This window comes from Myotis myotis, unplaced genomic scaffold (genome assembly GCF_014108235.1).
Source record: "Myotis myotis isolate mMyoMyo1 unplaced genomic scaffold, mMyoMyo1.p scaffold_m19_p_5, whole genome shotgun sequence".
Taxonomy (NCBI): domain Eukaryota; kingdom Metazoa; phylum Chordata; class Mammalia; order Chiroptera; family Vespertilionidae; genus Myotis; species Myotis myotis.
The window spans coordinates 93,487,990-93,509,526 of record NW_023416357.1 but is presented as its reverse complement, the minus strand read 5'-3'; the positions used below and the strand labels follow the sequence as shown (position 1 = coordinate 93,509,526).

Here is a 21,537-nt window from a genome sequence, read left to right as displayed (position 1 = left end):
CTCCTGCTGCTGATGAGACACCACACAGCTCAAGTCACCTCACATCCAACTTGCACCGATCATTTCTTTTGCAAAATGATTGAGTCTGAAGTGACTTGTTGCATTTAATTGTCACGTTTCTTCAGTCTGGAACTATTTCTTGCTTTCCTTGACTTTTGTGACCTTGACCTTTTTGAAGATTATAGGCCGATTTATTTTGCAGGATGGCCCCCAATTTGGTTGGTTTACTACTTCCTTGTGGTTTGATTCTGCGTATGCATCTTTGGTAGGAATATCACAGGGATGATGCATATTCTTAGGGTGTCCTGGCGGCTGGTGCACGGTGGCTTCAGTTGTTTCATTACTGATCATGTTAACTGGTTAAGGGGGTGTCTGCCACCCTCTCCACTGTGAACTTAATCTCTTCTCTTTTACAATTAAGCATTGTGTGGGGAGCCAGTTGAAGCCCTTGTAAATATCTCATTCTGCATTAGACTTTCCATTGCTTATTTATGGATTTGTTGATTTCTATTATATTCAGTAGCTCATAACCCATTGTTGTCACTATTTTGATGTTCAAATTGTCCCAGTTTTGTCCAGGGGAGCTTTGTTGCTGGCATCTCTGTCCTTTTGAAATGCCCTATGAGTTTGCACTGAACCTTGAACTCCAGTCTAACAGCACAGGGTTGACCTCTGGCTTTCTCACGTTAATCCGATCACTCTCCCTATATGTAACTGGTCTCAGTGGCTTTGGACTGAACTGTTCACGAAAGGGAAGAGCAGGGCTGGGGGGAGACAGGCTCTTTGAAAGAGCCTCCAGTGGATTCCATTGTAGGAGAGCCTCCATCCTCTGCCCGCATCAGAAGAACCCTGGCCTTGTGCTGAGGGTGTGGACTTTGGGGTTACCCAGACACTAGTCCCAGCCCACTCCAGCCAACCAGCCTTACTGAGCCCCCATTCCTCATTGGGTCAAGTGTGGATTATGGTAATATTTTATGGTTATGGGCAAAAATGAGGTAAGTGGGGCTTGGGACTCAGCATTTCTACCAAGGGCCCTAGGGATGCCTATTGTGCCAGATATTGGACCACACTTTGAGTAGCAAGGTTCTGAGCAAAGGAATGAGCCGGGGCAAAGCCCCAAGACCAGCCTGTTGCCTGGCTAGTTCCTTGAACTGAGGGACATCGCTGATGCTGGAGCAAGGCGGGGATGCTGGAGCAGGAGGGAGCAGGGCGGGAAATCCCAAGGAGCCCGAGGCTTGGAAATTAGTGTGAAGTTTAAGCCTGAAGGGTACCCACTTGCAAGGGAATGACATACTATGTGGGAAAACAGAAAGTGGCGGAGGCATGGAAACAGGCAAGTGTGCAGACCAGAAGGAAGCTACTGTGACTGAGCACCCACCCAGGCAAGAAATGACGATGGCCAGACTGGGAGGGCTGGGGTGGTGCAGGAGAGACAGAGAAGTATTCACACGTTAATCTGAGGATTCCAGAAAGCCTTGCCAACTCCCACCCTCAGCCCCAAACACACCTGCTGGCCACCCTGCCGTTTTCTTTTAAAAGCATCAGGAAAGGAAGCAAATCATGGAGGAAGTGGCAAGTACCTCTCAAACAGCTTCCAGTGACTGCAGTAATTAATGTGTGTAAGTCAAAGCAATTATCCTGCCCCAGTGTCAGAACAAACAACCCACAACCCAGACAGCACCACTCAGAGGATAATTACTCAAAACCAGCGACCCTGTAAAGTGCATTTGGTAATTCACAGCCATCAAAACATTACAGTTAATCCACTGGTTTGGACATTATATTTAACCAAGAAGTAACTTAAATTACAACTGGTTTTGATGATTCCAGGTACATTATTTTCTAATTTTCATTAAGATTTAAACATTTAATATAAGATGTTATGGTTGTGAAAGTTGTTAAAGATAAGTCCTGAACTTAAAATCCTGTTACAGTGTAATAAAATTTGATACTATACACATATTCACACATATATAAGTGACATTACTGAAGAGTGATGTATAAATATGGAGGAATGTGTGAATATATAATTGAGTTGAATCTCATTAACCAAAATAAGGTTAAAAGTGAGTTATAAACTTATTAAGTAGTGTTATTTACAGAAAACTGTTCTCTTTTTTGGCTCCTTAAACAGATCAGTAAAGTATGAAATCCTACTTTATCTGTTTTTTCTAGCTAGAACTCCCTCTCATTATTATCCAGAGGGGGGAAAGTTCTACAGGGCACAGCAGTTACATACAAAAATTGTAAGTCTGGTGCTTTGTATTTCTTTTATACATTCGACAAAAATTTATTGTCTGTTGTGCCTTAGCTTTCTTTTCAGTCCCATGATATACTTATACTATTCTCAGGATCCCAAATTATAAATACCATCTCATTTCCTAATCAAAATTTTCCTTTCCCTCAATTTTTTGGGAAAAAATTGCCATTTTTTCTATATCAACCCATAATGACAAACAGAATAGTACTATTTTCTTATTAATGCAAATTAACCTGAAATCAAGAGAGCAAAAAATATATTCGTCTGTAAAATAGGGTTAACAACTGAACCTACTTCACAGGGCACTTATAAGGATTAACTAAGTTAATATAAGTGTTTAGAAACAACACCCAGAATCTAACTATATATCCAACTATTAACATGACCACTCAGAAATTACATTATTTTCAAATGATGTTAAATATAACATGTTTTAGAGGGATGCAATCTAAGGACTAAAAGAGCAAAAATTCTAAACTTCAAAAACAAAAACAAAAAAAATCACAATAAGATGCAACTACAGGAATTTGCTTTCCCGACCCAGACGCTGGCGCGAGGGAGGCAGTAGCCATAACCACCCCTGACCTCGGCCAGAGCACAGCTGAGTGGCCAGGCTATCTGTAAAAGTGACTGTCCCTCTCAGCCGCCAACAAAGGCAGGAAGGGAGGCATAATCTCCTGGCTTCATGGTATGGACAGCAACTCCCAAGTATTCAAGGTCATGATCACTGCAAAAATACAACAATCAAAGCTGAAAAGTCATTTTTCCCAGACTGTGTTTCTCTCCCACTCTCCTCAGGCTGCCAGCTCCAGCCCCATCACTGTTTCTGAAGTGTTTCACCTCTCGGCCCCGTGCCAGGATGAACGCTGCACTGTCTCCCACAGAATGTGTCTGCACTCGCGCCCTCATTCATCTTCACCAGGACATGACACTCGCAGTAGCTGACACTGTTCAGTGCTGACTGGAGAGAAAGGAGGGGAGCAGGGTCAGCCAGGTTTGTAGGTACCTACAGACACAGGTGCCTACAGGGTGACTCAGCAATTCTCTCGGCAAATGACAAGGGTGACAAGTGGCTTTTTGGGAGCAGTTTCAGGTTTACAGAAACATGAACAAAGCACAGAGAGTTCCCTTATACCCCTTCATTGCCTTCTTCCCCAGATTTTCTTATTAACATCTTGCATTGGTAGGGCACATTTGTTACAATTGATGAACCAATTCTGATACATTATTATTAAAGTCCATGGTGTACATCAGGATTCACTCTTGGTGGTATTCATTCTGTGGGTCTGGACAGATGTATAATGACTTGTGCCCACCATTATTGTCTCACATAGATTAATTTCACTGCCCTAAACATCCCCCATGTTCCACCTGTTCAACCTTCCCCCCAACCCCTGGCAACCACTGACCTTTTCACTGTCCCCATGGTTTTGCCTTTTTCAGAATGTCATGTAGTTGGATTCAAAGTTTGTAGTCTTTTCAAATTGACTTCTTTCATTTAGCAATATGCATTTTAGTCTCCTCCCTGTCTTTTCATGGCTATGTAGCTCATTGCTTTTCACCATTGAATAATATTCCATTGTCTGGATGCACCACAGTTTGTTTATTCATTCTCCTATTGAAGGTCATCTTGGTTGCTTCCAAGTTTTGGCAATTATGAATAAAATTGCTAAATATTGTGTGCAAGGTTTTGTGTGGACTTAAGTTTTCAACTCCCTTGAGTAAATACCAGGCAGCAAGGTTGCTGGATCACATAGTAAGAGTATATTTAGTTTTGTAAGACCCCCCCGCCCCCAGGCTGTCTTCCATAGGGGCTGCACCATGTTGCAGTCCCACCAGCAGTGAATGAGAGTTCCTGTGGCTCCACATCCTCGTCAGCATTTCGTGTTGTCGGTGTTCTAACAGGTGTGACTTTAGCTTTTGTAGTTGTCGTTTGAGCCAGATGTGTGATTTGCAGCTGAAAGACTAAATCTTCGGGGAGAGCACAGCCACTGGCAGATGGCCACTGACTGGTCACAGAGGGTGGGAAGTAAACCAGCTGTCCCCGTGGCACCAGTGATGACTCACGGGATGGTGGTGGAGAAATGGGTTGAACCCTCAGAAAGGAAGCCCATTTTGGAAGGTCAGCACTGATGGTTTCTTTACAATAACAGCACCCCTACCCCAAACTTTTCTGGATGGTTTTTCAGATGGGTCTTAAGGAAATCACTCCGTTAGTTGCAAAAAAAGCCAGGTGTTGTAGGTGATCTTCAGCTAAGCCCGGCACACACTAGGACCAGAGAGGAGGAAAGTCCCATGAAACGGGAAGGAAAGTTGCCCTAAGGTGTAGCTGATAGGGCGCCAACCACCTGTGCCTCCTTGTTCAGAGGTCTTGTCCTCACAGGCTCACTCAGTCCCGTGCCACCAGTGTAGAGGTGCCTCACCAGAGAAGGAGAGGCGAAGGGACGGCTCCCCCCCAGCAGCTTCATTACCCACCAGATGTATATAGCCTTCTGGGCTCTGTTGCTCTCACTCTCTCATACATGTGCACATGCATGCAAACATCCCTCCCTCCACACATGTGCAGGATGGTGTATAGTGAAGACGGTAGGCGCCCAGGCTCTGAAGACAGGCTGCCTGGGCTGAGGTGAGTGCTGATGTACCAGAGCCCTGGGCAGGTTTGGTCTTGCTGCTCACCTTGCCTCTCACTGTTTAGGCTGGCAGGCTCCTGGTCCGCGACTTGTGCGGGGTCGAAGGCCTCTGCTGAGATGGGCCTTAGTCGTTATTGCAATTCTGAGGCCTTTCGTAGTTAGGATGTGCTTAATTAATTGATCCATTCTGTTGTCTCATGAAGTGTCAAATGAAAAGGCATTTTTATTTGATAATCATAACAGAGACCTGTGTAATGATAAGAATGGTGAATTCTATGTGGTTCTTCTCTTTCCAAATTCAGACTGGTTGCAGATTAGTTGTCTAGAGCCTAGAAATATTTTCTTGGGTCACTTAATGTGCTAAAAATACCTTTTGACGGGGCTCTGTAGTTTGCCAAAGGCGCCCACCCTCTCTTCACTCTTGTACTTGTACCTGGTTTGCTTTACTCGTGGCCGGACCCGCAGTGGTCCATTTTAGAGGCGCGCTGAGGCAGAGGACTGTTATGCGCTTGATAGGACCATGCCTGCACGTTGTCAGAGTCTGGTTTTGCCATTGCCCCATAGTTACATAGGGTGTAACCATTGGGGAGACTGGGCCAAGGGTATATATGACCAAACTCTTGGTATTGTCTTTGCAATTTCATGTGAATCTAAAATTACTTAAAAAAAATGGGCCTCATCCTGTCGCGGGATGGGGGATCAGGAGCCAGTTGCATTTTGGAGCGGCCAGTGTGTCCTCCAGGTGTTGGAGTTTTATTCAGAAGCAATTCCAGGGACCTGGAAGTGTTCATTTCCCACGAAGGCACACAAGTTCATTCATACAAACTTGGCTGGGATGAGTTTATGGCTCCCAAAGGTGTCCAACCCAGTGGTTTGATATATCCTTCATGGCTCCTCCTCATTTTGATGGAAGTCAGATTTATATTAAAAATCTTGGCTTTTATCTGTTAGGTCTGATATTTTGATAGTATTAGGCTGATTAAAAGATTGAGCCAGATCAGAAGACAAGCAGCCCCATTTCATTTCAGTGCTGACTGCAGAGTTGGAGGGTTGGCCTGTGTGGTGTGAGCAAGTGAGACAGAGCAGCCAGATGTCGACGTGATGCGCCTGTCAGCCGGCCGGAGTGAGCCTGCCAGCCTGCCTCTTGGGGGACGCTCTGCCACAAACCATGTTGAATTATACCACATAGAAATGCATATAAATGTCCTTTCCTTAGTTTTCAGGTCATATGTAACTTGAATTCACAGGTGGAGATTAGGGCTAGCCTGGGATGAGTGACAAGACTCTGGTTAGGGAGCCCAAGGAAACAAGTGTAAATCCGCGTACATCGGGAATATTTTTTTCTCCCATAGGCCTTTTCAGGGCTTGTTAGTTGTTTAGCTTCAGATGTTTGCTATTCATATCACAGACAGAGAAAGTCCAGATACCTGTAGACACACCCATGGTAGGTTATTAAGGGGGAGGAAGCTAATTAAGGGGCTCCTCTGTACTCTCCCTCTGAAGCTTCTGAGATGAGTGTGGAGTTCTCAGGGAACACCTGAGTATATGGTAATATATCCGCAGTTGGTGTGGATGTTCTTTCTGCCAAAATAGTGCAGAAAAGCAAAATACAAACACAACACCGTCTTTGCGGGCAGAGATGTAGTCAAGTGCACTGAAAGCAGACGGCAGAGCCAGCGATGGGCAGTCTCAGGCTTTCTCCTGGTAAATTGTGGGCTATCCATATCAAGGAATGGCACTTGCATCCATAAATAGACCGAGTTAGAGGCTTCTAGTGGTGAGTTCTTAAATGAGACAAACCCAGTTGTAGACAAATTTATAATCCGGTTTTATAAAGTAAACTCGACCTGAGTATATCAGGTTTGTAGTTAGTGACTGTGAGCGTGGAGGGCGACATTAATATGTATACCAGGTTTTTAACATTGATTGATTACCATGGGAAAATGGTGATGGAATAGTAAACAAGGGAATAACACTTCGAACAGAAAAAGATTAAAGGAGTGTGAAAGATGTTTCATCCACATAAAATTATATTTAGGAGCGTGTGTGTGTATGCATGCATGTCTAGTGAGGGGTAATAATAGAAAAGTCATAAAAATGTTGGATTTATTTTCAAGGTGTTGGATTTTCAGCTGATTTTCACATTCCTTCTTAAATGTGTTCTAATTGAGTATTTTCAAGTGAGCATTTTTACTTTTAAATTTATTTATTTTTTTTAATTTTAATTTTATTTTTTTAAAATATATTTTATTGATTTTTCACAGAGAGGAAGGGAGAGAGATAGTTAGAAACATCGATGAGAGAGAAACATCGATCAGCTGCCTGCTGCACATCTCCTACTGGGGATGTGCCCGCAACCCAGGTACATGCCCTTGATCGGAATCGAACCTGGGACCTTTCAGTCCGCAGGCTGACGCTCTATCCACTGAGCCAAACCGGTTTCGGCTAAATTTATTTTTATAAGCATAAAAGAAACCCAATCTTACAGCTGTTTTGCTGTGAGGAAATGCTCTAGCTCATTCAAAGGCATTCAGGCATAAGGGCTTTGAGGGGAGGAGCAGAACCAAAAATGTGGAGGAAGCACCTCTGGCTGGGGTAGCTGGTGAGCAGCCAAGTCCAAATCCTACAGGAGACAGAGAAAAGCTCTACTGAGCCTTGGGGTCCGACAGACCTAGGTTTGGATCTCAGTAGTGTGTCTTACTTGTGACCATGGTTGGAGACCTGATCCATATCCCAATTCCACTCTCATGGGAAGAATATGATAGTGTCATCGTGCCTGACACATCATAGGCACTTAATAAACCTTTTCCCACTGAATTGAAGAATGAATAAATGAATGAGTGCGTGCTTGATTCATCAAGGTCACATATGTATGTATAGTCTGAGCTATGTCATAAATACTCAACAAATGATAGTTTTCTGCCCCTGATTCCCATGTTCTTTTTCTTAGCCAGTGTACCTGGAGAGGGAATTGAGCAGAGCGTGGGGTCTTATAGCCTGAGTTCCATGCTTCACAGCACGGTCTTACATGGGGAGTCGGGGTAGACTTGGTCAACTGCTTCTCCTCTTTATGCCTCATCTCTAAAATTGATGTTCTGATAATACCTTGGAAGGATTAAATGAGATACCTAAAGACTTCACATGATGCCTGGCAAATAATGAATATCCAGTACATTTTGTAGTTAATAAAGATATTAAGAGTATCCCCCAGGTTGAATATACAGTACTTGGGTTTGTTCTTCTGTAAATGGAGAGTATATTATAGAGTGCCTGGCACAGAATAGTTACCTAACAGATTGATAGATTCAAATAACCTGAGCATAGCACATCAGCATCCTGATTTTATGGGCACTGGAACCAGTTAGCTCATTTCCATCATGAAAGAACAGTTCTTGAAGGCATTCTGCAAATGTGCTTTGCTAACTCATCTTTTCACACAGACCCCCACCCCCAACCCCTGCCTTCAGTCTAATTGCCAAATTTTTAAAATATTTTTTTAAACATTCTTCTACCTGCAGGGAAAATGAGGTGCTCAAAGTCCAGCTGAAGAAGTATGTGGGAGCTGTCCAGATGCTGAAAAGAGAAGGTCAAACAGCTGAAGGTGAGGGGGAGACCAGCCAGGGTGGTGGGGGCCCAGCCTTTGCATCTTTATCACCCCCATGCCTGGCGCATAGTAGACACTCAACAGGTAACAAGTGCATATGCAGATGGATTAGAAAAGCAGGATTCTGAAAAATTAATTAGATGGAAAACCCTGCTGTGTATTCTTGTTAAACTAATATTGTAAGACTTAACTTGCTAGATTATTAACAACAGTCATATCAATTTGTGTACTTAGGGAATTTTAAGTCTAGAGTCTTGGGACACCACTTAAAAGGTAGTGAACCTTGCAGCATGATTAAGTCGCATAGGCTAGGGGTGAAAGCAGCAGAACGCCAACGCAGCGGAGATTCAAGCTCTGGACTTAGGCTGACCAGCTTCCAGCCCAGCTCTGGTTAAGTTTCTTAATCTCTCTTCACCTCCGTTTCTCATCTGTAAAGTAGGACTTGTTGATAATGCCTACCTCATGAGGCAATCCACGTAGACAGCGTAATGCCTACCATAGAGTAAGTACTGAGTAAATGTTAGCCATTATTAATATTAATCAGAAATACAAGTAGACAGAAAATTGATTACTTGGCTGACACAGCCTTTCTTCAGATGGTCAGATGCAACGGAGGAGGCGTCCACTCACTGAACCACACTCCTGCCCCAGCTCTGCTGCCCTAGGACCGTCCTCAGGAGGCCCCTCAGTAGCCGCAGTCATCACAGCTCTTGGTGAAGGGCCTCCATCCTGGGGCCATGTGCCTGTGAGGAGACCTCCACCACAGTAATGCCCTCAGCCTCACTTCCCACCTCCTACCTGATTGCTGAGATTCTCAGTTGGGTAGAGTTGATGCATTTTAACAGCATCCTGATTTTATGGGCACTGGAACTAGTTAACTCTTTCCATCATGAAAGAACAGTTCTTAAAGGCATTCTGCAAATGTGCCTTTGCTAGCTCTTGTTGTAGTGGACGTCTGTGTCCTCTGTAGTGCCCGCCCCACTTGCTCCGGTTTTCATATGACCAGCATCCTCACTCAGTGTCAGTCCAGTGACAGAGGTGGGGCTCCACCCTCTGCCCTGCACTTGACTTAGCTGGTGCTCTCGCTGGGTCTCAGGCGCCGGGAGGCCACAGAAAGGGTTCTTCCTCTCTGTTGGGCCTGGGAGGCTGGGGATGAGGCCATCACATAGAGAGAGGAGCTGAGCTGAGAGGCAGAGAGGAACCGAGTCTGGTCAGGCCCTTTGAGCCCTTGAATTCAGCCGTACCTGATGTGATAGGCCAACTCTGAACTTCTTGTTGATTATAACAACTGCACCAATCCCCGCCCCTCTTTTCCAGCTTGACTTGAGTTTTGAAAGCTCATACGGTCCTGGCCATCGGTTAGCCCCTTACTGGATACGGCGTCCATCCTGTCCTCGGGGAGGGAGTTGTTTCTCTGGAGTTTGCCTTTCCAGATACGCAGTGTCTGCTGCTGTGTGTGAGGCTCTTCCTCTCACCCTCCCTCTTACTAGGTTCACTCCACTGTCATCTGTCTCGGCCACCACAGGCCCGTCCGTAGTGATGGATTTAAGGCTGCAAGCTCTTGTTGGCGTCCCCTTTAATTAATCTGCTGTAGGCTCAGGGACAGGGGGAGATGAAATGGTCTGTTGTGAGTGGCGATCAGAGTAATCAGGAGATTTATTGGGAGGAACTTGATGGATGAGGGAGGCTAGGGAGCAATTCTTTAAAAGTTTGCTCTAAGAAACAAAAGTGGTAATAAAACACGAAGTCATAAACCTCGCTCACGTGTTGCATCTCTGCATGCATATGGCTTGCTCTCTGACCCCGTTCCACACTGCATGTACTTCATCCTCTCACTTCGGGGTCTTGGTTCCCTGGGCTCCAGAAAAGAGGGCTCGACAGTCAAGGAGATGGTTGGTCATGGGTGAGAAGGTTCTAGGGGGACATTGTTTCAGCCTCAATTATGTAGGCCTTGGGCTGTCTCTTCTTGATCAGCCTCATGTTCTTGCCCCCAGTGGGCACAAAGGCAAGGACATCTTTGTTTGAGGCCAGCTTCTTGAGTCGTAAGGAAAGCTAGCTCATGACTGCGTGTTTGTGTCTGGCTCTAGAGGGCTAAACACCAGCCTCATGGAATGATGAATCCCATCCCATCACACTGCTGCTTAGAACCCCGTGCGCACTCTTTGGTGGTGGCCTCAGGCTTGGTGTGATCTGGGGCTTCCCCATGCTCTGGCCCCATCTCCCTCCACCCTCCCCTTGCTGTCTCACCCCAGCCATACTGGCCTTCAGGCTGAGTCTTCCCTCAGGGCCTTTGCAGCGACTGTCCCTCTGCTGGACTGCTCCTCCCTGTCTCTGCGTGGCTGAGCCTGCCTAGGCCAGCAGGTCTCTTTCAGATGCCACCTCCTCTAACCCCCCTGGCTCACCCTGTGCCTTCTCCTTCATTCTTTATTCCATCACTTCCTTTATCGTCATCACAGCACTTGTCAGCACCTCAAAGGCTCCTGGTTGTGGATTCCCTTCCTTCTTTGCTGTCTGTCCCACCCTGCACTGGACAGTCCATAAGAGCAGGGGCCTCGTCTGTGTTCCCTGCTGTGTTCAAAGCACCTTGAGCAATGCTTGACCCCTTGGCACTCCATTAATATTTATAACATGAGGAGTGGAAACCTAAGAGCAGCTGTTGTAGGACCTGGCCAGGTGACTGAAGGTCCATGGCAGCTATGAGATCTCAGCAGTGCCACCCAGTGGTGTGCCGTGCCCCTCTAACTACTGCTTTCTGCTGTGCCTCCAACCAGATTCTTCGGATCCTTGCGGCTACACTTAGCACATGACTTGATTCTCCCACGGTTTCACTATTCTTTGGTGACAAGAGTCATAAGATTCACTTTAACTCAGCTTAAACAAAACAGAAGTTAGGAGTTCCCATCTGCAGGGACGGCTTGATCCAGGTGTTCAAACAATATCAGGATTGTATTTCTCCTGCATTTCTTAGTTCGTTAGCCCTCGCCCTTGCCCTCGCCCTCGCCCTCCCCCTCCTCTTCCCTTCCCCCTCCCCCTCATGTATTGGCTGCTAGTGCTGGTAAAGGTTTAATGCCCAGCCCTCTGGGGAGGAAAGAGTGCTTGCTGATTCCCATGGTGTGCATGCACCCACTGTGCTGATTGCAGGCTCGTCGCTGTGTCACGAGTGCAGAGCAGGAAGAGGTGCACACACGCACACATGGGGCTCCTTGCACTGATGCCCAGGTCTGTGCCCGGCTGTGTGTTGGCTCCATTCTCAGGCAGGTGATCTCATGCTGGCAAGAGGCTGCCAGCAGCTCTGGTTTAACCTTCTCAGCAACCGGGCAGAAGGGAGCTGCTCTTCCCACTGGTTTCCTTATAAGCCATTCTACCCTCTCTCCCATGTAGAGCCCTAGTTCTTAATCTTGGCTCCACATCGAGTCATCTGGGGGAGTTTTAAATATCCCAGTGCTTGGCCCCTTGGAACCACAGCCTTGGAGGATGTCATTTTTGAATTAATGGCCTTCAGGGTCAGCCAATATGTTGCAAATGTGCTAGCACTCTCTGATTCTCTACCAGCAGTAGCCGTCTCAATTCAATCAAGGTGACTTTTTTTTTCTTAAATTCAGATTTGGTCTCAGCACTTGCCTGTCTAAATAGGTCCCACCAATGAAGAGGACCGGGTTGGGGGCAGGGAGTGCAGTGGAAGCTGTTCACCATCACTGCTTGAGCTAATGCAGTGCGTCCACTGTGCCCACCCACCCTGCCCTCTCTGGGATCCAACGTGAGTGTTAATACATCTCACCTCTTCACCTTCCGCTGAAACGTGGCCTTTTCATCTCTGTCCAGCACCCTCTCCCTCTCGCTCCTCATCACAATCACGCTTGTCTCCGATGTGCCCCCACCTGACCACTTTCTGATCCTCTGCTCATCCGATTTCCTCTTCTGGAAATGCCACTCCCCTTATCCTCACCAGCCCAGATGTTGCATTTATTGTGAGAGCCAGCTCTTCTCCTGTCACTTAAATCTAATCACCCTTGCCCTTTCAGTTTCCTAAACTCCTGTTACTAATGATGAGTAGTAGCCAAGGTCTAGCATTCCACTGTTTGCTCTCATGAGGGAGTTTGCTGTTCTGTCTTGTGTATGTAGTCTGACCACACAGAGAAGATGATCTGCAATTTAAAACTTGTTTTAGTGTGTGTTGTCCAAGTACAGTTGGTGTTTAATCAACACCTGTTGCCAGATTCTATCCAAATCCTCTGAGGCATGATTTCAGAGTGATAGCAAGTTAACGTAGATGGGAACAGCATTCTCTGAGAAGGAACAACGTTTGGAGAAGTGATGTTACATACTACGTAGAAGGAAGAGGATGATAATTATTGTTACTCCCCTTTCTTCCAGAAGTGACCCACACACTCTGCTCATGATGCATTGGTGAGGACTGGTCATATGGCCCCACCTAGATGCAAAGGGGTCTGGGAAGGGCTGTGTCTGGCTGGGCTGCTGCCGCAGCAAGAATGCTAATGCCATGGCAGGGAGCATGGTTCATGCTGCTGTTCTGGGCACTCACTTCGATGCACGTGGTTTCCATCTTCTAAGCCATTTGTGCGGTTCCTTAGAAAGGAACCTCATACCCACCCAGTACTTCTATTTTTGGGTTTGTGCTCTTAGAGTCTCAGAAGGAATGCCCAGTAGCTTGTAAGAGTCTGCAGTAGAAAGAGTGTCTAAGGATGTGGCAAAGGTATGTCTGTCAAAAATAACCGATTTTCTAGTCAGTCATTAATTGGGATGAAGAGACCATGTTGTCCTTCTCCCTTTTCTGAAAGGTGTTTCTATTTCCCCTTGTAACACCCCAATTCATACACACATACATATACACAGACATACATGTATATACACACATGTATATATGCATACATACACATCTATCTATCTCTCTATCTCTCTATCTGTCATCTATCTATCTATCTAGAGTTGATTGACTTGAAGGAATTGGCTCAAGCTATTGTGGAGGCTGGAAGCTTCAAAATCTGCAGAGTAGAATGAGGCCCAACCACATTATGGAGGGTAGTTTGCTTTACTCCAAGTGTACTGGTTTAAATGTTAGTCATATCTAAAAAATACCTTCATAGTGACATCTAGACTACTGATTGACCAAATATCTGGCTTCCAAATATTTAGAAATGCCCATCCATATTGACCCATGAAATTAAACATTGCAGTCATCCGCTTAGCCTAGGAAGAAGTCAAGCGACAATCACCCACCGATCTGTATAGTACCTCAGAGGTGGTGTGTGACGGCTACCCAAGGGATGCCTGCCTGGGTGGGCGGACTCTGCCTGGCCAGGTGGCTTGACTGCCTAGCATCTGCTCCTTGACCTGGTCTCAGGAAAAATCCACTCCACTCCCCTCTTCTCTCTGGGCAACTGAAATCTAATCGTGTGCCAGCAGCCACACGGGGGCGGGGACTGGGTCAGAGTGTGAGGGACTTGGAACTGGACTTCAGACTTGGGGACACACTTCCCAGTCGCATTGGCGTGTGTAGGTAAGGCTTGCAGATGACATATTTTTCTTCTTCTATGAAGGCTCCTCCTTCCACAGTAAACACGGGAAGGAGCCTGAGGAAGGGGCAGTAGAGCATGGAGGCAAAGGCTGGCCCAGGTTTTCCAGTGGGGGAGCTGGTGGACTCTCAGCTCTGCTTGTTCTAGCTCCCAACTCTGGAATAAGTTTTTATGTCCGAGCTCCAATAGTTTCCTTTGAGGAGTAGCCATAATAATGGTGACTTGATAGAATTATTTGACGTTTCAAAGGGATGACATGTAACGTACCAGGCAAACGTTATTTTGGATTGGAGGTGCATTTTGAAGGGCGTCCCAGGCCATGGAAGGTTAAGGCACATTAACAGAACACCTGTACATCAATTTCTGAAAGTGAGTGAATAATTATGGTGATAATTATATAGTAAACCTCTTTGAAACGTGCAGCCCATTATCCTGGTGAAACAATATTTGTGTGATTAGCTAGTTTCCTGATCTTTTAATAACTATCTGAACAGGTGGCCTCAGTTCCTGGCTCTTACTAGCGCTCAGGAAGGCACTCTGGGGACAGTAACCCATGCTCTGTATTTTTAAAACATTAGAATTTACTGGAAAAGTCCAGGGAATAATGTACTCAACATGTACAATGTGCTCACCACCAGATTTAATAGATAATTTTCCATATTTCTTTCAGATCAATAAAAAGTATTAAAAGTTTTAAGTGCAGTTGAGGGTGTCCTTATTCATTGCACCCACAGATGTTTCCAGATTAACTCTGATTGGGCCAGCTTGGGTGGCATGGCTTACTTTAGCTAATCCTGGAATTGGAAGTGGGCGTGGAGGTGTAAGCCAGGCTCACATGGCTTCTTCCTGGCAGGGGGTGAGGTGGGAGCAGCCCATGCAGACACACTGGACTGAAAATGGGAGAGGGGCATGCCCCCAGAAACAGGATGGGTTCTGACACGAGAAGAGAGGATGTTGGGAGCAAAAATGCAGGTGACCATGCAGCCAGATGACAAAGGAAACAGCGGTAGCTCCAGCAGTTTTATATACGAGAGGTTTGGTTGTCTTGTTAGAAAGGGATTTTGGGGCCAATTCAGGAGAAACCAAGATGGCGGCATAGGTAAACACCGGAGTTTGCTGCCTCGAACAACCACTTCAAAAATACAACTAAAAGACGGAACGGACATCATCCGGAACCACAGGAAGGCTGGCTGAGTGGAAGTTCTACAACTAGGAGGAAAAAGAAAAACATACCGAGACTCAGAGGAGGTGCAGTGCTGAAATAAAATACTAAGGTGCGGAGTGCATGCGGAGCAGGCTGGCGGCTGAGGGCGCAGTTGTCGTTTTCAATCGGGAGGGAGTCTCAGGCTCTGAGCTCCAGCTCCGGGCGAGTCTCTAGGGACCCAGACTCATACGGGAGAAGCGGGACTGTCTGCCATCGCTCAGAACCCTAGGGCAGCTTTCTCTCTGTGGGGCTTGCAGCGATTACTGGGACACTGAGAAGCAGAGCCTCTGAGGGCAAGACTGAGAGCAGCCATAATTGCTAACCCCGCCCTGTTGATCCCGTGGGACCCACCCAGCCCAAGCCCTGCAGGGAGACTTTTGCTGGATAGCCTCAGGCAAAGGCTAGATTAGCACATCCCTAGAGATCCAGGAGCTAGGAAGCCCAGATGTCAGAGTGGGACCATCCAGTTTGCAGCTCTGTGGAACCAGAAAAGACACACTCAGGGGGCAGACTCAGTGAGCACCAAAGCCCCATCAAATCAAGTCTAGCCCCAGAGGGGTGTCTCCAGCACAGAAGTTCTCCCACTGCAGACACAGCTGATTCTCACAGCCAATTGGCCTGGAGGTCAATTCCTCACAGTGATAACTACAACAATCAAGGCTTAACTACAACAAGACTGTGCACAAAGCCCACAAGGGGGTGCACCAAGAGTGTCCACCTCAGGTAATTGAGACACTTAGCACAGAAAGGCACTCTATCGACACAGCGAAGCATAAAAAATGCCGAGACAAAGAAACAGGACACAAACGACAGAATTGGAGGAAAGCAAACTGCTGGATATAGAGTTCAAAACCACACTTTTAAGGTCTTTAAAGAACTGTCTAGAAGCCGCCGATAAATTTAATAAGGCCCTCGAAAAGACTGGTGAGACCGCCGATAAATGTAGTGAGATCCTCAAGAAATCTAATGAGACCCTCGATGTTGTGATAAAGAACCAACTAGAAATTAAGCATACACTGACTGAAATAAAGAATATTATACAGACTCCCAACAGCAGACCAGAGGATCACAAGAATCAAGTCAATGATTTGAAATACGAAGAAGCAAAAAACACCCAACCGGAAAAGCAAAATGAAAAAAGAATCCAAAAATATGAAGATAGTGTAAGGAGCCTCTGGGACAGCTTCAAGCACACCAACATCCGAATTATAGGGGTGCCAGAAGAAGAGAGAGAGCAAGATATTGAAAACCTATTTGAAGAAATAATGACAGAAAACTTCCCCTACCTGGTGAAAGAAATAGACTTCCAAGTCCAGGAAGCGCAGAGAACCCCAAACAAAAGGAATCCAAAGAGGACCACACCAAGACACATCATAATTAAAATGCCAAGAGCAAAAGACAAAGAGAGAATCCTAAAAGCAGCAAGAGAAAGAAAATCAGTTACCTACAAGGGAGTACCCATACAACTGTCAGCTGATTTCTCAACAGAAACTATGCAGGCCAGAAGGGAGTGGCAAGAAATATTCAAAGTGATGAATAGCAAGAACCTACAACCAAGACTACTTTATCCAGCAAAGCTATCATTCAGAAGTGAAGGCCAGATAAAGAGCTTCACAGATAAGAAAAAGCTAAAGGAGTTCATCACCACCAAACCAATATTATATGAAATGCTGAAAGGTATCCTTTAAGAAGAGGAGGAAGAAGAAAAAGGTAAAGTCAGGGACATAGAAAGGGAATGGACTGACTATTCTTGGGGGGGAAGGGGTGTGAGGGTGAGGGAAGAGATTGGACAATAATCTTGCACCTATGGATGAGGACAGTGGGTGGGGAGTGAGGGCGGAGGGTGGGGTGGGAACTGGGTGGAGGGGAGTTATGGTGGGAAAAAAGAGTAACTAATGTAATAATCTGAACAATAAAGATTTAATTGAAAAAAAAAGAAAAAAAAAGAAAGGGGTTTTGGGGACCTTGTCTTGAGACTGCCTCTCATAGCATGCCCTTTGTTTTTATTGAATGTGTATGTTTATTTGGGCTTGTGTATCAGGTGGACTAGGTTTGGCTGCATTAAAAAGAAAACCCAAACAGCAGAAACAAGGTGTTTCTCTTCTCTAACGCCAGCCCAGAAGTAAGTACTTTAGTCCAGGGCTAGTGTGATTGTATCATCGCTGGGAACTCAGGCTGCTTTTCCTTTTTGCTCTAGCATCCTTAGCACATGGCTTGTTATCCTCCTGATTCCCTCATGGTACCTAGTAGTGGCTGGTGTTCATCCACCCGTCTGTATTTCAGGGAGGTAGAAGGGGAAGGGGAAAGGGCAGGGAGTGCATTTCACAGGTGGATTCTATAAGGCTTTAATGCTTTAAGGATAATGAGCTTACTTTTAAGGAGCTTTTCAGGACCTCCACCCCCTGTCCCCTAATGACTTCTATAGCTCTTGGGGCTCTCAATTAGCAAGGATGCTGGGAAATGTTGTTGCTTAATTGGCACAGAAGGAATTGGCTGTTGGATAGGTGGGCAGCAGACTCTGCCCCAGGTGGCTTTGGGGAAGGTGAGGTTGGTGGAAATTTTATGGGAGGGACCCCCCAGTCACCCTTTAATGCCATCACTACTGGGCACAGCTTCATCAAAGGTCCAGGGTCATAGTTGTGAGAGGATCCACTCCGTGGCCCTAGAAGTCACCCTCTCTCTCTGGAGACCCCGACAAGGGGTAATGTTCTATTCGCTCCACCCGGTTCTGTCCCCTGCAGCATGCTTTCCTCTCCTAAATCACTGCACAGCCATAGTCTGGAAATGCCAGCTGTCAAGTCATGATTTCTGTTCATTTCCTTTTTATTGTTCGGTAGGAAACAAAGGCCCAGAAACAGAACAGGAGCACCTGGGCGCTTCCCATCCTCCTTGGGGCCTGGGCCAGACACGTATTTATTGTCGTCATCCTCACTTTAGAGCCGTCTCGCTTTGTGCTGACTGTCGTGCGTTTGTCAGTCAGCGTCCTGTTTGGTGTTCAGCTTCCCTCCTTCCTGGGAGCTGACAGGTGGCCGCTGTGTTAAATGCCACTTTGGTTCTGAAACCGCTCTGTTTTAAGTTTCTAATTACAGCTTTCATAAGGTGGCGGGTCGTTTTGCTTTGCTCAAGTGGGTGATGATGCTGGTTACCTCGGCTGGCGGTGACTTGTCTAAATTGTTTTCTTGGATTGAACAGAAAAGTAGACATCCTATAGAGAGAGAAAGCCTGTCTCTTCGCCTGGGGTTATTTCACGGGGTTAAGGCCTCACTTTCCGTAGAAATACAATGCCTTCTCCCCCTCTGCCTTCTGCTCACTCTGTCTGGAATCTCTGACTGCTCATCACACTCCTGTTCGAGTCGTCACTGCCCCAAGAAGCTCCCTGTGGCTCCCACCATCATTCCCTAGGTGTCACTTCCAGATCTATAGTGTTGCTGCTTCTTTTGTATATAAAATGTTTGTTTCCCCTGTAATGACATATTTGATCAGTATTGATCAGGATGTAAACTCCATGAGAGTAGGGACTGACCTGGTTTTGATACTGTTGTGCACCCAGCTTCTGAAACTGATACCTAGCAGCTGGTAGCAGATCAGCAGATGAATGAGTCAATGAACAAATGAATTTGTTGAGTACTTTATAATAATAATAATTGATAATATGGATAATATGCCAGGCCTTGTGCTAACTTCTTTTAATAGACAACCTTTCTGTGAGGTCGGTATTGTCATCATCCTTACTTTACAGGTAGGGAAATTGGAGCTTAGAAAGGTTAGTGCGAGTGTGTAGTGAGGCCAAACTGTCTGGATTGCAGTCCCTGCCATCCACTGTGTGAGTGTCAGGTTACTGTGGCTGCCATTGCCCAAGGCACACAGCCGGTGAGTGGTGGCCTGGATGGTGGATGCCCTGAGGCAGAGGTGAATGACACACAGTATCTACCCAGGGGTCCTCAAACTACGGCCCGCGGGCCACATGTGGCCCGCCGAAAACATTTGTTTTTTTACTTCAAAATAAGATATGTGCAGTGTGCATAGGAATTTGTTCATAGTTTTTTTTAAAACTATAGTCCGGCCCTCCAACGGTCTGAGGGACAGTGAACTGGCCCCCTGTTTAAAAAGTTTGAGGACCCCTGACATGGAGCTCACAGACTCCGTGACAGGGTAGGGACTGGAACCTGTGCTCCTGGAATCAGTGAACAGAACAGGTGAGGATGTGGACTTGAGCCATGCAATGTGCTGCAGGGTGCCCTTGACCTGGTGGTGGTGGCGGGGCGCGGGGGGGGGGGGGGGGGGGTGCGCGGAGCATTATAGGTACGTGCTATACCTCACACTTCTCACCTTGACAGCTTCCCGCTTACCTTCCCATTTCTCCCTACTCTTTCCTCATAACCTCATCATTCCAGGACCCAATCCCTCCAAAAGAAGGCCCTCCTTCCTCCAGGTGGAGCCAGATTGGCCAAGCTCAAATCTGCCTTTGATTACTCTTGCCTTCATTTGCATCTGGTTTGTCTCATTGTAATGCCCTTAGCAGAGTGCAGGGGTCTCATTGCTGGGCAACCAGGAGTGGTGCCTGCACAGCATTGAGGCCTTCTCCTGCGGTCTCGGCTTCCTTCTGAGTAAATGAAGGCTTGGAACTGACAATAACCAAACATACACCCAGGGGCCAAAAGCAGTCTGCCTTCAAATTATTTCTCAGCAACTTTATTGTTGGAAAACAATTTGTGTTTACTTTCCTTGTTAAAAAATGAAACCATAGTCATTCTAGAGAATTAAAAAAGATAGAGACAAGCAGAAAAAGAGAAAATAAAAATCATTTACACACCCTCCAGCATTATTAGAACTTAGCACTATATTCCCCCAGATCAGTATAGCTCTTTGCTCTGTGAACACTCTTGGGATAAACACCCCCAGCCTGAAGGGCTTGGAGACCCCTACTGCTTACTTGACACATAGACTTCATGAGCTAAGAAGAAAGCTGATGGCATAAAAAAAAAATGACAAAAAATTGTTAAGGTTTTTAGTAAGAAAATCAGGCAGTGGTACAACGTGAATGTAAATCATGTCAAGTGCTTGCTGGCAACACGTGCCAAGATGACAGAAAGCGGGTTTGATGGGATGTAAGGTGGCTATTGCTGTCTTGCCTCCTTCCTCACCGCTTTTCCAGAGGGGAACGGGTCAGCATTCACGAAGGCAGCCTGTATGGGGAAGTGTTAGAACGTGAAGGTGTAGACTGTGGTTTGGCCCAGAAAGTCCTGGCTCTGCCCTTTGCCATAAGTGTGACCTTGGACAGGTTACCCAGCTTTTTTCTTTTCTCCCTCTTTGTATGTTTCATCTTGGATAGTTTCTATCGCTAAGTCTTCAAGTTCACTAATCTTTTCTTCTGCAGTTTGATTGTGACACTTTTATGTAGCCACATCTAGTTGCAGGGGATTCTGGGGAGCATAATCTTGGTTTTCCACCCAGACCACCACATGCCCAGCCAAAATCTGGCATTTTTCTTGTTAAGGAAGAAAGAATGGCTACTAGGGGACATTAGCTGTTTCTGCCACACGTCTGAATTAGCAGCTACTCTGCCTTTGATGAACAAGTGGGAGATGATGGTGCCGGCTTTGCTAGCGATGGCGGTAATGGGACCAGTTTCACTGGAGAAATGGGGAGAAGTAAAATGTGAACAGTGGTGTCGACTCAACGCGTTGAAGTTCTCCCCCTGTTTGGGTGATACAGTCATCCTTCTCTTTTATTTTTAAGAAGTAAGGTAGTCAGTTTTTTGTGTTCCCAAGCTTAATTTTCCCTGTGAATCTGGGGTGGCCTTGCAGCATGAAGGATTGGATTGAACATGGGCCTGTGTCCTGTTGCTCAGCTACTGGTCAGTGCCCAGAGCATTTGATTAAACTAGAGTCAGCCCCACATCTACATCTCTGCTTCTCTGTCATGTTGTTTTAGGATGGCATGGACTCAGCCAGTCCACGTGTAATGTGTGGGCAGTAGCTTGATGGCGTGAACTCCGCCAATCCGTGTGTAAGGTGTGGACAGTAACCAGATGGCGTGAACTCCGCCAATCCGTGTGTAAGGTGTGGACAGTAACCAGATGGCGTGAACTCCGCCAATCCGTGTGTAAGATGTGGGCAGTAGCTTGATGGCGTGAACTCCGCCAATCCGTGTGTAAGGTGTGGACAGTAACCAGAGGGCGTGAACTCCGCCAATCCGTGTGTAAGGTGTGGGCAGTAACCAGATGGCGTGAACTCCGCCAATCTGTGTGTAAGGTGTGGACAGTAACCAGAGGACGTGAACTCCGCCAATCCGTGTGTAAGGTG

The 21,537-nt window shown here is 46.3% G+C and overlaps 1 protein-coding gene across 11 annotated transcripts in view; it reads left to right on the top strand.

The window, feature by feature from the left end:
- Positions 1-21,537, top strand: part of SNX29 (sorting nexin 29) — a 453,538-nt gene that overhangs the window by 168,956 nt on the left and 263,045 nt on the right. For 10 of the 11 annotated variants that reach the window (XR_004967387.1, XM_036308068.1, XM_036308069.1 and 7 more), the window contains one exon: positions 8,409-8,491. Coding sequence is in view for 10 of the 11 variants with exons in the window: in XM_036308068.1 (XP_036163961.1) it covers positions 8,409-8,491 (83 nt within the window). In the remaining variant the exon portion in view is untranslated. Of the gene's footprint in view, positions 1-8,408; positions 8,492-12,096; positions 12,199-21,537 lie in introns of those variants that run through there. The other variant, XM_036308074.1, reaches the window with a different exon arrangement.